General features: G+C 38.5%; 1 protein-coding gene across 1 annotated transcript in view; it reads left to right on the top strand.

The window, feature by feature from the left end:
- Positions 1 to 15,481, top strand: part of MARCH6 (membrane associated ring-CH-type finger 6) — a 95,065-nt gene that overhangs the window by 51,041 nt on the left and 28,543 nt on the right. The window contains exons 6-12 of the mRNA XM_025198302.1: positions 1,195 to 1,363; positions 2,307 to 2,499; positions 2,862 to 2,923; positions 5,242 to 5,274; positions 6,749 to 6,800; positions 12,544 to 12,602; positions 13,270 to 13,350. Of these exons, the coding sequence (XP_025054087.1) occupies positions 1,195 to 1,363; positions 2,307 to 2,499; positions 2,862 to 2,923; positions 5,242 to 5,274; positions 6,749 to 6,800; positions 12,544 to 12,602; positions 13,270 to 13,350 (649 nt within the window). The remainder of the gene's footprint in view (positions 1 to 1,194; positions 1,364 to 2,306; positions 2,500 to 2,861; positions 2,924 to 5,241; positions 5,275 to 6,748; positions 6,801 to 12,543; positions 12,603 to 13,269; positions 13,351 to 15,481) is intronic.

Here is a 15,481-nt window from a genome sequence, read left to right as displayed (position 1 = left end):
TTTAAAAACAAAAAAAATCTTCCCTTCTGTGTTTTCAGGGAGCCCCCAGCAAAAAAAAAAAAAAAAAACCAAAAAAAAAAAAAAAAAAAAAAGAATGAGAGACCAGTTTAGAAATTTCCCAGTGGCATCCTAATGAGGCTGGATTTGTACTCTGATCTTCTGAGAAAAAAACCCATAATTGTGTTTCATGAATTGGAACTATAATGTGCTGTGAGAAGTTGAAAAGTTGTGATGGAATAGGGTTACTGTGTTTCCCGTTCTGAAAAAGAGAATACTTGTTGGGGGGACATAACACTCCCAACCCACAGCTTGCTGGCCCTGCCAGTGCCCCTCACTCCCAACCTGCAGACCCCTGGCCCTGCTGGTACCCCTCACTCCTGACCCACAGTCCTTTGCCTCCCCTGGGCTATGCTGGTGACCCTCAGTCCCAACCTGCAGCCCTCCCCTCTCTCCTCCCCCTTCTCCCATCCCTACTGCTGACCCTCGCTTCTGACCCACAGACTCCTGGCCATGCTGCTTACTTCTGACCCATAGTTCCCCGCCCCCCAGGGAACTATGGGTCAGAAGGTTCCAAGTTGCCAATCCCTGATTGGATCAACACTTTTTGTACCTCTCTTAGCAGTTTCCTTTTCCTGCTCTATATAATGTTCCTGCTAGTCTGCTCATAGCATCTGATGAAGCAAGTTGTTGCCTAAAAAACTCAGGTCTTTGAACTAGAAAAAGAAAGCAATTTAGCTGTTGAATTTGCCAGTAACTTTTGTGTTTTTTAGGGTTTGATTTCTCTCAGCTGCTTCTTGTGTATTGTTTTGCAGTGAGTTAAACTCTATGCATTAGCAGTATCTTGATTTTGAACAGCACTAATTTCACAGAAATGGTCAGTGAGATTGTTAGAAAAATCAAGCCTTTGTTAATTAGCTAAATGGTCACGATAAACACAATGTTGGTGAACTCACAGGAAGCATTCAGTGTTTTCTTTAAGAGGACCTGCTTTGTTCATATTTTTTTTTAAATGGAAATGTTTCCTATATGTATGGTCCTCCCTAAGAGAGCTGGGGAATCTAGCTTTTCACAGCATAGAATAAAAATTGTATTTATATTGCCTTACCTGAGGATTTCACAGTGCGCAAAAATAACTGGATGAAGCTAGTCTTTGTAAACAAAATATTTTGACCATAAATATCTTTTTCTTAACAGGGAAAATTTATTGGCAGACTGTTTGCAGGGTTGTTTTGTGGTGACTTGCACTTTGTGTGCATTTATCAGTCTAGTGTGGTTACGTGAACAGATTGTCCATGGTGGAGCACCACAGTGGCTGGAAAAAAATCAGCAAACGCCACTCAATGGTGTTGGCCAACAGAATGAGGTAAAATTCTCATAAATGCCCTTCAGTTTAACAATGTCTTATCTTTTGTGCTAACAGTTTTTCTGAACTTAAGTAATAAATAAATAAATTCTGATCTATTTCAGCATAATGCCATTTTACCTCAAGGTGTCTTTTAATACTTGCATACAATAGAAATTCATACAATAGAAATTCAATTGTATGATGCAGTCCTAACCATACAATGTACAAAAGAACTACTAAAAATACAGAATTGTAATCCTTAATATTATATGTATATTAATTTCCAAGCTATCTACAGTCTTATGATCTTATAACTATAATTTTTTTTTTGCAGTCTGTTTAAAGGGAACTTAATGCGTGAGCAATTGAATTGTCAGTTCTGACGAGCTTAAAAATGACTTGGTTGCGTTCACTGTTGTTTTAATGATTCACTGAAAGAGATTCCAGTTATAAGTGGGTATTTCATAGAGCTGGTGAAGCATCAGCTGCTCGATTTATATTAAAAAAAAATCTAAAAATAGATTTATTTTTAAAATTTGTTGCATGTTTTTACCATGTATTAGTCATCATAAGGGCCTTTCTAGCATGGGAGAAATTGACTTATACGCATATTATCATCAGATGCATGGAAAGGGAAAGACTGCTGAAACTTCTCTTTTGATATGAATAGCCAGTTGTACCTGTGCCTTTACAGAATTTCAAGTCAAAAGTACAATTCTTTAACTTAATATTATTGTCCTAGAGTCTGTCATGTACACTACCACACTTTAATCTTAAAAGACCAAGAAGAGTTTGAGTATTTCTGTCAGTATTTTGAGAGCAGTCATTGTCAAAAGCAATGGCTTATTATGCGATGCTGTAAATGAAAACAAAAACATTATGATTTTTTCTGGACATCAATCAAAGTCCAACAGGGAAGTAATCAATGTAACTGAAGTTGTCCTGGGTCCTGTTCCTGCAGGCTCAGGGTGCAGGAAATGTTGGAGCTGATAATGCTGCACTGGACCAACCAGCCAATCCACCTGCTGAGAATGCAGTTGTAGGAGAAAACCCTGAAATCCAGGAAGAACAAGTAGATGAGGAAGAGGAAGACAATGAAGATGAAGAAGATGCTGTAGCAGAAGATGCAGCAGATGCAAACAATGGAGCACAAGGTAACAGGTGATATAAAATAACATTTCCTTAAAATGATCAAGTTGTTATGAGAGTGGTTCTTTGACATAAGAAAAATTACAATTTTGTGTCCATCGTGTATTTTTAATTTTCCTAATATATGTTTTGAGACTGTTGAAGTGCTTACACTGCAATTAAGAAAAGCTGAAACTATGAGCGTCTGTGAGATGAATGTTATGTGCTTGGTTATTTTGTTAGTTTAAATCAGGACACATGCTTGTTACCAACATCCTATGGTTATTTTGTTAGTTTAAATCAGGACACATGCTTGTTACCAACATCCTATTTTAGTTTTAGGGTCTGTTGATATTTAAACAATGTATAATTTATCTTTCTTTTTTAGATGACATGAATTGGAATGCTTTGGAATGGGATCGAGCTGCAGAAGAACTTACCTGGGAGAGAGTGAGTAAGAGTCATTCTCCTGAAATATTTAGAGCTTTCTCAGGCACAGACTTGAAATGACTTAATATTGCCTATTTAAAACCCTGGTAAACAAACAAAAAAAACCCCCATCCTCTTCTCACCCTGCTCAATTGAGATTGGAGCGAGTCTCCATCTTGGTTTTTGGTGTTCCAAGGCTGAGACCACAGAGAGCGAAACATTCCAGAGAGCAGGGGTGGAGTGTTATGTGACTGGAGAAACATAAGTCACCTCAGTTAAAACACCTTCCAAAAGGAAACCTTTTCTGAAATATTTAGTTTAACCAGTATAGGAGTGAGTGGATATTAAATGATGCTTGGTGCAGTGTGTGTGTGTGTGTGTGTGTGTGTGTGTGTGTGTGTGTGTGTGTGTGTGTGTGTGTGAGAGAGAGAGAGAGAGAGAGACCTGTCATTCATTTTAAGTACACATTATTAGAAAAAACAAAGGTGCATGAGGATTAAAAATAGAACAGCACAACCTCATTGGTTTAATTTTGTTTCTAGATCAACATTTTGTAATAACTTAGGTTATGTGTTTGTACTGGGTATATACGGATTGCAGTGTAGGGTAGAGTTCCCTGACTTAGACTGCCTATGTGCTTATAGCAGTCTAAACATTTAGCCAGACTTCAGAAGCAATGTATTAAATTAGCCCATGCTAAGCTCTGTGCTGGCTCATCTAGGTTGCTATTGCTGTCCAAGTTGGCTAGTTTAAAGCTAGCTTGGTATTCTCTGTTGTGTTGCAAATATTGTTGTCACTGCATTGTCACATACCGTGGCATGCAACCCTGCAATGTAATACAGTGAAATGGACAATGTCTTCAAATGATACTTAATGCTAATGACACAGTATGGTTTGAAGCTCACTTTTTGGAAAGGGTCATAGGAAAGTAGGGCTGGAAGGGACCTCAACAAGGTCATCTAGTCCAGCTCCCTGCCCAAGGCAGGATCATCTCTGACTAAAACCATCCCAGCCAAGTCTCTGGTCTGTCTAACCTTCTCTTGAAAACTTCCAAGAATGGAGAGTCCACAAAAGAATTCAATATAATCTCAAATTTCTGACCCCTTCCTACTACAGTACTTTCCTGAGCACAGTAACCTGTGCATGTTTTCCCAGCATAAATGTCATGCCAATTTTTTTCTTGTCTTACATACTCCTGAATCACTTTGGGTACTTGAAAAATACTTAAGAATCTTTTATCTTAAATATTTTCAAAATTCCTTATGAATATGTAAATATGACTTCAGCATTTTACAGTGTTTACATATAATACATTCATGCCTCAGATCTTCTCTGCCAGTCGAGGCATTTATGTTTCTTATTGCCAGTAGATCAGGGAAGTATATTGAAGCTTTTAAGTCATTTCATTTTTTTAACATAAAGAACTTGCAAATGAAATCTATGAAATCCTCTGAATATTCAGAAGTATTTTGCATTTCATTTCTAGGTGAAATATCATCTGACCTTGAAACATTAACACAAAAATTGGCACTTAAGAACCACAGATTTGTAGAAAATAACATTAGTCTTGGAAAAATAGCAACATTGCCTGGCACAGAAGTTTTTGAGGAATGAGATAAGAAAGCATTGTAAAAGAAACTTTTTTGGGGGCTCCATGGACAATTTTTGAGAAGACCATATAAGCATTTCTTTTTCCTTCTTTTCCCAGCTGCAAACCAGTTCCTGTTCTGAACTTTTTAACAGTATGCAGTATAACTAGAAATGAGAGCTATTGATTTCTTATATAGTCCCTCTTGTGAATTTCTCATGTACTTTTATCATTTCAGTTTTCTTAGTGAACTAGAGGGGTAATATTTTGTTTTTTGGGTGCAGCATCATAATTATGCAAATTAAGATTTCATATTTATTTAAAGTGTTAGTTAAACCATTAAAATCTTCTGAGATACAAACAGATATCACTCTTTGGACTAGACTAAAATCTGGATCATTCAGCATCTTTAAAATCCTTAAAATAATAAACTGTGGGCTGTCTTTGGTTTATATGAACTGTTACATTTTCAAGTTTTGTATTAATATAATTTTACATATGCTTTGCTACATTGGATTTAGACAAATTTATAATATTGAACTAAAAAGTATAGAGTTATTTGTTTTAGGTTTAAACATTTTCATTGGGGATCTGGACTGATATCCAGCAATACTAAACCATTTGGCTATACTAGAAATAAAAAAAAATGGTGCTGGGGCATGGAAAGAGCTTCTGTTGAAGCTTTCTTTGGTTATATGGAAAATTTTGAGTACTCCTCAGTGAATTAATTGAATTTTCTCTTTATTCTTAGATGCTTGGGCTTGATGGATCTCTGGTTTTCTTAGTAAGTGAAATCTTACTTTTTAAGAGTAGTTTTCATAGTACTGTAGATTTATTTTTAAGAAAATTAACTCTCTTGTTTTAAGTCTTTCTTGTAATATATGCAAAGCAAATTTTAAGTGTTGCATAGGTAGGGCAGCTTTAAACAGATTTTTTTGTCATAAATCTGGATGTTTTTTGTTCATGTAGGTCATGTTATTTTTGAATGGAACTTGCATACTACTTATATGGATGTTTCTTTAAGACTGAATTTTCCAAAGGGCCAATTAATTCACTTTGAAGCACAGGAGCCACTAAAAGTGTTTATATAGATCCTTTTGAAAACCCAACCTTAAAAACATATAGTTTGTCTGTGCTTGCTTAAAAGTTTTGGCACTAAATTTGCTACAATGTTTACAGCAGCAACCTCATCCCCAGTGTAATCTTACTTCTTACTGACATACTAAAGCTGGTAAAACTTTTAAAATGTAGAGTAGGTCTTAAATTATATACCTTTTGGTTATTTATATTTATCATATGTAATTTGTTGCCTTCTGGTAAAACTTTAGTTTTATATTTAATATTTTCCTTTCATTGCTTTCAATATTAATTCTTGAGTATAAAAAAACTTCATGTAACAAGATGGATCTAGCCATTGTAGTCTAGCTCTTTTAAAATACTTCCAGAAACTCTGCTTACCTCAAGTATTTTAATAGCTTGCTTACAGAAAGGGTGCAGATGTTCCCTGAGGCTGGAGTGAGGCTGGGCATTTTGTGAATAAGATAAGCTGTCATAGCTGCTACTTTTAAAAATATAAATAAGTTGTGTTTTTAGAAAAAAAAATGAATGCTGCTACATTGTAGTGACAAGCACTTCATTTTAGGTTTGATTTGCTAGAAGAATTATCATCTGTTTGGGTAATTACTGCAAGTCTTTGGAAATTAGAGGGACAAAAGTGGGCTTTGGTGTTATAATGTTTTATCTTGCTATTAATAACATTTTGCTAATGGCTAAAGATATGTAATAACCTTGACATACTTGTTACCATGTTCATTATGTTTTGTATTACTTTCATCTAGTAAAGAGAACTGGTATAAACATTTTTAGTTTTAAGTTTATTGCAGCAGTGGATAGATTAACAAAAAAGCTGCCAACAGTTGCTTGATTAAAGTTGTTCCTTAAAGCATAGCTGGCTTTTTAGAACACATGGGATATATTTTCTTGATCGTAGAATACAAGCATTTTTTAGGACAATCAAAATGTTGGGACAAATCTATATTCTTTTTCTAGTTAAGAAACACATTCTATTAGTCTCTGTTTTTACTTGCAACATTTTCATCTTGGGGCTTTTAGAGTTTAGAAAATTCAAGGCTTTTAAGTTGGACGAGAAAATTAAAGGAAGAATGAACTCTTGTAAGAATTTTGGGGTACAAAATACACATTTGTTTAAATTGTGTTTTTACACAGCAAGCTGTTAATTTTTTTTCTTCTTTCTACAGGAACATGTTTTCTGGGTGGTATCATTAAACACATTGTTCATACTTGTGTTTGGTAGGTGATATATTCTTTCCCCCCCCCCCAAAGTAACTTTTTTGTTGTAAATCTCCAATATAAATTAGTGTTAAAACTACTTTTGTTTTTTCCCCAAGAGTGAATGTGCTCCAGCTTACCAGAACAATGTTGAATAATGAAACATGAATAATAAATCTTTCTTAAGAGTATTAGACCTAGATTCTGCGAGCACTTACTATTATGAGTAGTTCTGTTGACATTTCTTATTCTGTAGATTTAGTTTACCAGATGTTTTTAGCAACAATAAAAAGAAAAATGTTGTTTAATTAAAAAAAAAAAAAATCAATAGGAAAAGTGCTTACATTATTTCCATTTTACTTTTCCGTTAGTTGACTTGCATCCTTAAATGTTTCAGAAGTTGTTTGCTTTTTGTTGTATATTGGTGTAAGATAGAAATGTTTCCATGTTATACAATTTCCCTTGTATATAAGGATTGAGAAAATTGCCAGGCACCAACTAGGTACAGATTTAAAAAAGATAAAAATGTTGATTTCTAGTCAGCGTACACTTTTGTACTTTTTATAGACTACATTTGAGATATCTATATAGCATAGCTCTGTTGTTGAAGACTAGGGACAAGTGGTAGAGTGCCCAGATTTCGTTGCTTAAATAGTGCTCTTGAACTCTGTTTTGATATCTCAAAGTATCTTTTTCATATTGCCCTCTGGCTAGCTAGTGTTTGATAAACTTGGAAGAACTGACCTATCTGGCTGTTAGAAGGGAAAAGTTGGTATCACTTTAAGACCAACCCCCACACCCTTCCTCTTACAAGAAGCAATATATTCTATTGACTAGAGAGCACCAGACTGTAGCTTAGAACTGAAGAACAGCTGCAGCTGTTAGATCTATGAACAGCTGCAGCTATGCCACTGGCCTGCTGGGTGACATTGGAGAATTTGCTTCCCTTGTACCTTAGTTTCCCAGTCTGTAATGGAGGATAATGCTCTTGACTTTGTAAAATGTTTTCAGTTTCACAGGTGAAAAGTTCTGTAGATGAGCTAGTTGGTATTAATAAGGCGAAGAAGGTCTTTGATAACCTTTTTTATACAGAGCCCCTTTGGGAATGTATACTCATATTTGGAGTAGTTTTAAAAGGAAAGGGAGGGGGGAAAACTGCTCTTATTCTGAATGGAGCAATAGCTGTTATATCCTGACAGTTACTTGTGGACAAGCCTGGAACTATACAAACTCTGATCTGCCACGTGCCCCACACAGGCTGCTTGTGCCACTTGCATCACAAGTTACCCACCCCACTATAGATGATAGAGACTTCTGTCATCTTTCCACATGAGTAACTCATAACTTGTTCTGCAATTGCTTGTTTTCTTCAAGCAGTTGTTCTTGTTATCGGTTGGCCACTGGCCCAATGTTTTGAATAGCAGTAGTGCAATAATACTGTTTCTGGGGGGGGTTTCAATTTTACTTAGTTGCTGCTTGGGTAAGATGTGAGCAATACCTGAGTTGTTTCAAAGGTGCATGACTGTAGACTTATGAAGGCATCCCTGTATTTGTAATTTTTGCGCACTTGGGTTGAAGAGACAAGCCGTAATTTAGTGAAATGATGTGAAATTATAAGAATTATGTAAGTGAAATTTTAAATTGCACAAATAGGATGGCATAGGTTTTCACCATTTACCAGTGTGGAGGGGGTGGGTTTTTTGTTTTGTTTTGATTTAAGCTCTGTTGTAAATGAAGTATGGCATCTTAGTTCTATGTATGGAATAAAATTAGCAAATTAAATGAAATGCTAAAAAACAACAGTGCATTTAGTCACTGAAACTAACGTTTTAAATTACTCCACTATTTATTACAGACTAGAAAAAAACAAATTGTTTCCTTTTTAACAGTGTGAACTAGTTATTTGAAAGGTTTCCAGATTATTAATTCAAGAACTAAGCTGACATCATCTAGGGGTATTGAATTTGTTTAGTAAAGACTTCTTAGATTAGATGCATTGGAACCCCCTCCTACTTTCTGATTAAATAGAAATAGTATAATATATGCTTACTTTTTAGATGATGCTCTTCATCTGTCAAAGTTGTTTGAAAAAGTGGCTTTTGTTATTATCCCAGTTTTGCAGATGGGGAACTAGTCATGGGGAAAGGAAAAGGCGTGACTTTATGTTGGGCAGGCCAGTGGTGGAGCCAAAAAATGAACCCATATTTCTCCCAGTGTGCAACTCGCTAAGTATCACTGCCTCATATATCCAAACCCCTACTTTATTGATGGCAGCTTTGATGAGTTTAACTATGGCTATGGAGACTTTGCAGGGAGTATTTTCTAGTGGCTAAAATGAAGGATGGGAAGTCAAGACTTCAGAATCTTACTGGCTGAATCTTACCCACACTGTACTGCAGTGTGATGTGGAACAAGCTACAGTAAAATCCCTGTTATCCAGCACGAGTGGGGGAATGGGGGGTGCCGGGTATCTAAAAATGGTGGTTACCTGAGGGCACCAGTTTTCGGCTGGACGTGGGAGGGTGGTGGGGTGTCATGGCAGTGGCCGCACATGGAGCAGCTGCAGCGCAGGGTGGTGGGTGGCAGCCGCTGCGTGCAAGCTTTACCTGCCTACGTCTGGCCGGCTGGCCGGAAATTCGGTTAATAGTGTTCCGGTTACTCAAATGCTGGATAACAGGGATTTTACTTTACTTAACTAAATCAAATTATGCATTTTAGTGATTGCTAGCATGCTCACATGGGATTCATAAGGCTTTCCTTAAAAGAGGACTACTAAAAATTGAGCTCACATTTTAACAGCAAAAGCAGCTTTCTAAACCACCTGCTCCAGAGTATCTTTGTTGTTTTGTTAAGCGTATTTTGCACACTTTTTAACCTGGTTCTCTTGCCCTTTCTAGTACTTGTGACTTACAAATCATGAGTCTTTATGTCTTTGTAGGGATCCTAAAGAGGAAGGAATGGAAGCCTGACTATCTGTTTTCTTTGTTTCTGTGGAGGCATCTTTATACATGAACCCTTCCTCCTTTCTTGCCCAAACTTGCGTCTCCTGCTCACTGAGTCACAAGCAGGGTTCTTGGGATGCAAAGAACTACGGGCGTTTTCCTTATCATCTTTTACTGTCACAGATTTTGTGGAAGGGGTTTGGAAGAATGAAGAGTATCTGCTAAGCATGTTGCTTCTGTTCTTTTGCCAAGGGGGGCTGGGAATTCTCTTCCCTATCTTCAATCAGGCCTGATGGTAGAGGTGATATCTTTCATTAGACCAACAAGATTTTTTGCAAAAAAAGTCTTTAATTGCAAGCTTTCTGGCACAAACACCCTTCATCAGGCATTGGAGAAAAGATTGTAAAAGTTCTCCTGCGTAGAAATGAAAATTCATATTTAATAGGATTTCACAGAGGAGTCCATAGATGGAAAACTCCCCTGGGCAGGCAGTTCTTAGCTGGTAAGGAGTCTCTCAGCTCTCCTGTGAGACTCTGTGATGATGATGCAAATTACCTGAAACAAAGACAGGAGCAGTATCTCAGGTTTCCGGTGGTAAAAGTTGCTTCTTGCTTGGGAAATTATGAAGATTTCATTTTAAAAAAACGGGCTAAAATTCTATACCTTTCTTGTGTCGGGTATCCAGGTTGTAGCCATACTGGTCTAGAGGAAAAAACAGTTAGGGCTTGTGGTAGAGGGTGATATCTTTTATTAGACCAACAAGTTTTTTGCAAAAGCATCGGAGAAAAGATTGTAAAAGTTCTTCTGGGTAGAAATGAAAGCTCATATTTCATAGGATTTCACAGAAATCCAAATTATAGGATTGCTTTTCTACCCAGATGAACTTTTAGAATCTTTGTTTCTACCCAGAAGAACTTTTACAGTCTTTTCTCCAGTGCCTGATGAAGGGAGAAAGGTTTGAAAGATGCCTGACTGTAGACTTAGGAAGGCATCCCTGTATTTGTAATTGCATATTTGGGTTGAAAAGACTGGTGCCATAATTTAGTGAAATGATGGAATTTTGTGAATGAAATTTTGAATTGCATAAATAGGATGGCATAGGTTTCTACCATTTACCAGTATGGAGGGAGGTGGCGGGTTTATTTTGGTTTTTGTTTTAAGTTTTGTGAAATCCTATGAAATATGAACTTTAATTTCTACCCATGAGAACTTTTACAATCTTTTCTCAAAGAACTTGCAGAATCTTATTGGTTCCCCTCCCCTATCTTCCATACTTCTTGGCTCTGTGGACCAGATAAGGGAGTTGGTGAAACTCCATTCTCTTCATTTTACGGTGTGTTTACACAACAGTCTGCAGTATAGGTATACCTTGGCACAGTAGAAGGGATGGGAGCTAAAATGAACTCTTGCTTGTCCCTTTCCTTCCTGTAGTACTTCCTCTAGTTTTGTTGAAAGTACAAGAACTAGCAGGGGCATCTTTCCTGCTTTTGCCTTCTCTTCCTTAGCTCTTCAAAAGAAGTGTAGAAGAGTATGCCTGATTCTGTCCCAACTACTCCTGTATTAATACAGAGATTCAGGATTGGGGAGGATAATTCCCTTTTGGACTGCTTCCTTCCAAAACCCCAGAGTTGAGAATGGAGAATTCTCAGGTTTTTGAATGACAGTAGCTCAGTGGTCTGAATAAAGGTGTGATTGCTTCCCATTTGCTCTTCTCTCCCTTGAGATCTGCCTCAGATTTCCCCAAGGGAGCACTTGCTTAGGGCCTCTAGCCTTGTCTAGTCTCTTAGAGTACCCCCTGAAACCAACCTAGAAGTGGCTTCTAGTATGGAATGAGCCCTGGTTCTTGTCTGACTCAGACCTCCTGACCGTTTTCTCCTTGACCCTTCCTGGTTACGTGTGACCCTCCCTCCAGGAGCTACCTTCTAGTTTAGCTCCTGAGAGGGGGACATTACCTCTTCAAAGGGAGGAGTGGACCCCAAAATCCCAATCAGAAAAGCAGATGGTTACTCATCAGTGTGAACCCCTTTGTTGAGCAAACTGCAGCTCAGCAGTTTACTTCCTGCCTTTCAAAGTTTAAGCAGTACTTCTGTCTCCAATCCAGTCCGCACACCTGCAGGCACCCCAGCGTTCCCTCTCACTAGTCCACACAGCCTGAGTACTCCAGAACAGATCAGCTGGTCCATCTTCAGTTTCAAGCTCTTAAGTTGACACCCTCCTTTTCAGGCTATTCAGCCCATTGTTTGATACTTGCTTATCTATGCACCTGGAACAGTATATGGTCTTCCCTAGCAAGATGTTTGTCAAGCCCACCTGTGGTGTCAAAAAGACTACTCAGTTCTTTGTTGCTGGAGCTATTCTGGCAAGGTTGTTTTGGCTTTAGTTTCTCTTAACCCCTTCATTCCTGAGAACCCGATTTACACAACACTTGCATCATGAACATACTAAAGCCAGAAATATTGCAACAAAATTGTAGTCTGTCACTAGAAATTTGGAGCTCTGTCAACTGAATTGAAAAGGGAGTGAATCATTTTCCTGTCTTTCAGTTCTAATAAAGGTAATTGGCAATGTTACAAGTTAAAGTGAAGGTGACAGGGTCTTAAGATGAGTGCACCTTCAGTGTTTTAAGGTACTTTAAATGCTTTGTGTGAAATGAAGTGCTAAGTGCTATAATATTTTCAAAATCCAGCAGGTGCTTGGGTAGTACATTTTTTAGCATTTTTGAAAAACTGTTGAAAAGTAACTGATGTGAAGAGACTTCTCAGAATGTCTCATTTGCCTTTGGTAATGGTTTTCATTGCTTTTCCTATCCTTCTGTTTTACAGCGTTTTGTCCTTACCATATTGGTCACTTCTCGGTGGTTGGCCTGGGTTTTGAGGAATATGTAAGTGGGACTTTCATAATTTCAAAATGTTTAAATTCTTAAACGTTTGTATAATTTAAATTGCCTTTATATAGAAATGCAGCATACTTTTCCTTCTAGAACACCATGTAGCCTGGGAAGTTGTCCACATCTTCATTATGGAACCTTTTTTCCCCCTTTTTATCCCCAAAACCTCAGTTTACTTTCTTCTTTTAAGACTTTGTTTTTTAACACTGTTATCTTTAGGGTTTTTAATTTTTAAATAGGTTTTTATGATGTTTAACATGCTAAATGAGGCTTTTTCCAATTTTTTTTTTTTGAATGCATGGGGGTGGGGAGAGTGTAATGCTTCATAAATGAAGACTATTTTTAAGGGCGGTGAATATCACAAAATTAAGAGAAGTATGTTTGTCACCAAGCCCAATAAATATACTACTATTTGGGTTTTTCTGTGGTTGTAAATCTGTTTTCTACTTTTTAAATGAAGATGCTAAATTAGTAGCAGGAAGCTTACTGATGAAATGTTTTTCCTGTGCATTGAAATATGAAAACAGTCAGGCAAGCTTGTGGTGGTTCCAAATCTCACATTTTCAAATGGACTTTGCCACAGTTTATATCTTATATCATTTTATATCTTGGGAATTAAAGACTGGTATTGAATGGAAAATGTTTTCAATATTCTTTTCAGGTTCAAGCATCTCACTTTGAAGGCCTGATCACAACAATAGTTGGCTATGTGTTGCTAGCAATAACTCTAATTGTTTGTCATGTATCCTTTTATAAGAAGTTGCCTGTTTCAGATTTTATTTGTGGATCATTCTTTCTGGCCATGCATGCTGTGAGAAGTGCAGGAGACAAGGCAGGAGTAGTTCCTTTAATTCTTGTGATAAAACTAAGAGACAAAAGCTTTCTTAAAATGAAAGAGTGACTTTTTTTTCTTTTTAAGTCAGCTTGACCTTGCAGGTCTAATTTCAAAACTGGCTGCCTGTTTACAATAACGTTGAGGCTCCACTCTGCCTAGTTTCTATATATGTCAGTTCGGTCCATTGTAATGATATTTGAAATATCTAAAGTGGCAGAAACTACCTTCTGGCTTTCTTTCTGGATGGTTGCTTCCAAAGAAACAGTGTATTCTAGCCTACCCTTTCTGTTTCTCTCTCTCTCATGGGCTGTGGCATCTCCAGCTGCATAGGTACAGCAAAGAAATTGGCCTGTGGAATAAGAATTAATATTTATACTACTAGTGATGAGAAGCCCATTTATATCAGGTTTCTGTTTCCAGGCAATTTCCCAGTTTGCCAATTTTTTTCTTTTATGAATCTTTCCTAGCCTCTGCATCAGACCAGAAACATTCGCAGCTTCGTGAATCTTGCACTCTTCAAAGGTGGTGACGCACCTTTCTAACAAGTAGAAGATGAAGTATTAATATTAATGCCACTTTGGACCCGGTCTACATTACAAAGTTCTGCCAGCACCACAGTGAGGGATGTAAAGAAATTGCATACCTTTGCTGATGTAGTCGTGTTGTCAAAATCCATGATGTGGATTATGTCAGCAGGGTTTAGATCATAGAAAGTTAGGGTTGGAAGGGACCTCAAGAAGTCATCTAGTCCAACCCCTTGCTCAAAACAGGACCATCCCCAGTGATGTCATCCTAGCCAAGGCTTTGTTTACCTGGGGCTTAAAAACCTCCAAGGATGGAGATTCTACAACCTCTGTAGGTAATTTGTTCCAGTGCTTTACTGTCTTCCTTATGAGAGAGTTCTTCCTAATCTCTAATGTAAACTTCTCTTGCTGCAACTTGAAACCATTGCTCCTTGTTCTGTTACCTGCCACCACCGAGAACAGTCTAGCTCAGGGGTGGGCAATTATTTTGCCTGGAGGAGCCACTTAATGAGGTTGGTGAGCTTTCAAGGGATGCATGGGTAGCCCTGCCCCTTGACAATTGCCCCACCCCTGGTCACTGTCTTGGGACTGGAAGTCCCACCCCTAACTTCTGACCTTTGCCACCGGAAGTCCCTCCCCTTGCCTCTCCCCCCACTGGAAATGCACCTTTTGGGACTGGGAGTTATCATCTTAGAACCAGAAATAAAAACAAATCATACACTCAAATACCTACTATAACATTTTAATTTTATTACAAAAAATATTTTTGCCATGTTTTTTGTTTTCCGTGTGTGTGTGTGTGTGTGTGTGTGTGTATACACACACACACATATACACACACGTGTGTGTGTGTGTGTATATGTGCGTGTGTATATGTGTGTACACACACACATGCGTGTGTGTATGTGTGTGTGTGTGTGTGTGTGTGTGATTTCCATAATGACTCAAAAATAAAGTCTTAGTCTGTATATTTGGGGGGTGGGTATGTATGGGGGTTTGTGAGGGGGGTGGCTTTGTGTCGGGGGGCAATAGGGAATGTTGGGGGGGTGTATATGTGAGGGTTTGTAGGGGCTGAGAGTGGGTGTGTGGCGTTTGTGGAGTGTGGGGCAGTGGGGACCCCCCCCACACACTCCCCGATGGTACGCAGCTCCTGCAGGTGGTGGCAGCAGCAGGTAGGGGCACTCGGGGTGCTTGTGCCCGGTGCACGAGCACAGCCCCGGCAGGCTGCTTCTATCACCAAGGCTCCCCGCTGCTCATGTGCAACTCGTGTACCACTGCAGGGAGGCTCCATGCGCTGCAGCCAGTTGCCTTTGCCGTTCCCTTCTGCGCAAGTCCTGGGACTCTGCAGGGAAGCAGGGGTTGGGGCTCCCCTCCACTTCTGGCAGAGTTCTGGGACCTGCATGGCAGGTAGCAGTGATGGCAGCAGTCTCCAGCACTTGGAGTTTCGCTTCGGGGGCTGCATGTGCATGGCAGGGAGCCCCGGCAATAGGCCTGGCTGGGCTGTGCTCTTTGCC

This window comes from Alligator sinensis, unplaced genomic scaffold (genome assembly GCF_000455745.1).
Source record: "Alligator sinensis unplaced genomic scaffold, ASM45574v1 scaffold428_1, whole genome shotgun sequence".
NCBI classification, from domain to species: Eukaryota; Metazoa; Chordata; order Crocodylia; family Alligatoridae; genus Alligator; species Alligator sinensis.
The sequence above is the reverse complement of the archived record's forward strand: the minus strand, read 5'-3'. Positions and strand labels throughout refer to the sequence as shown.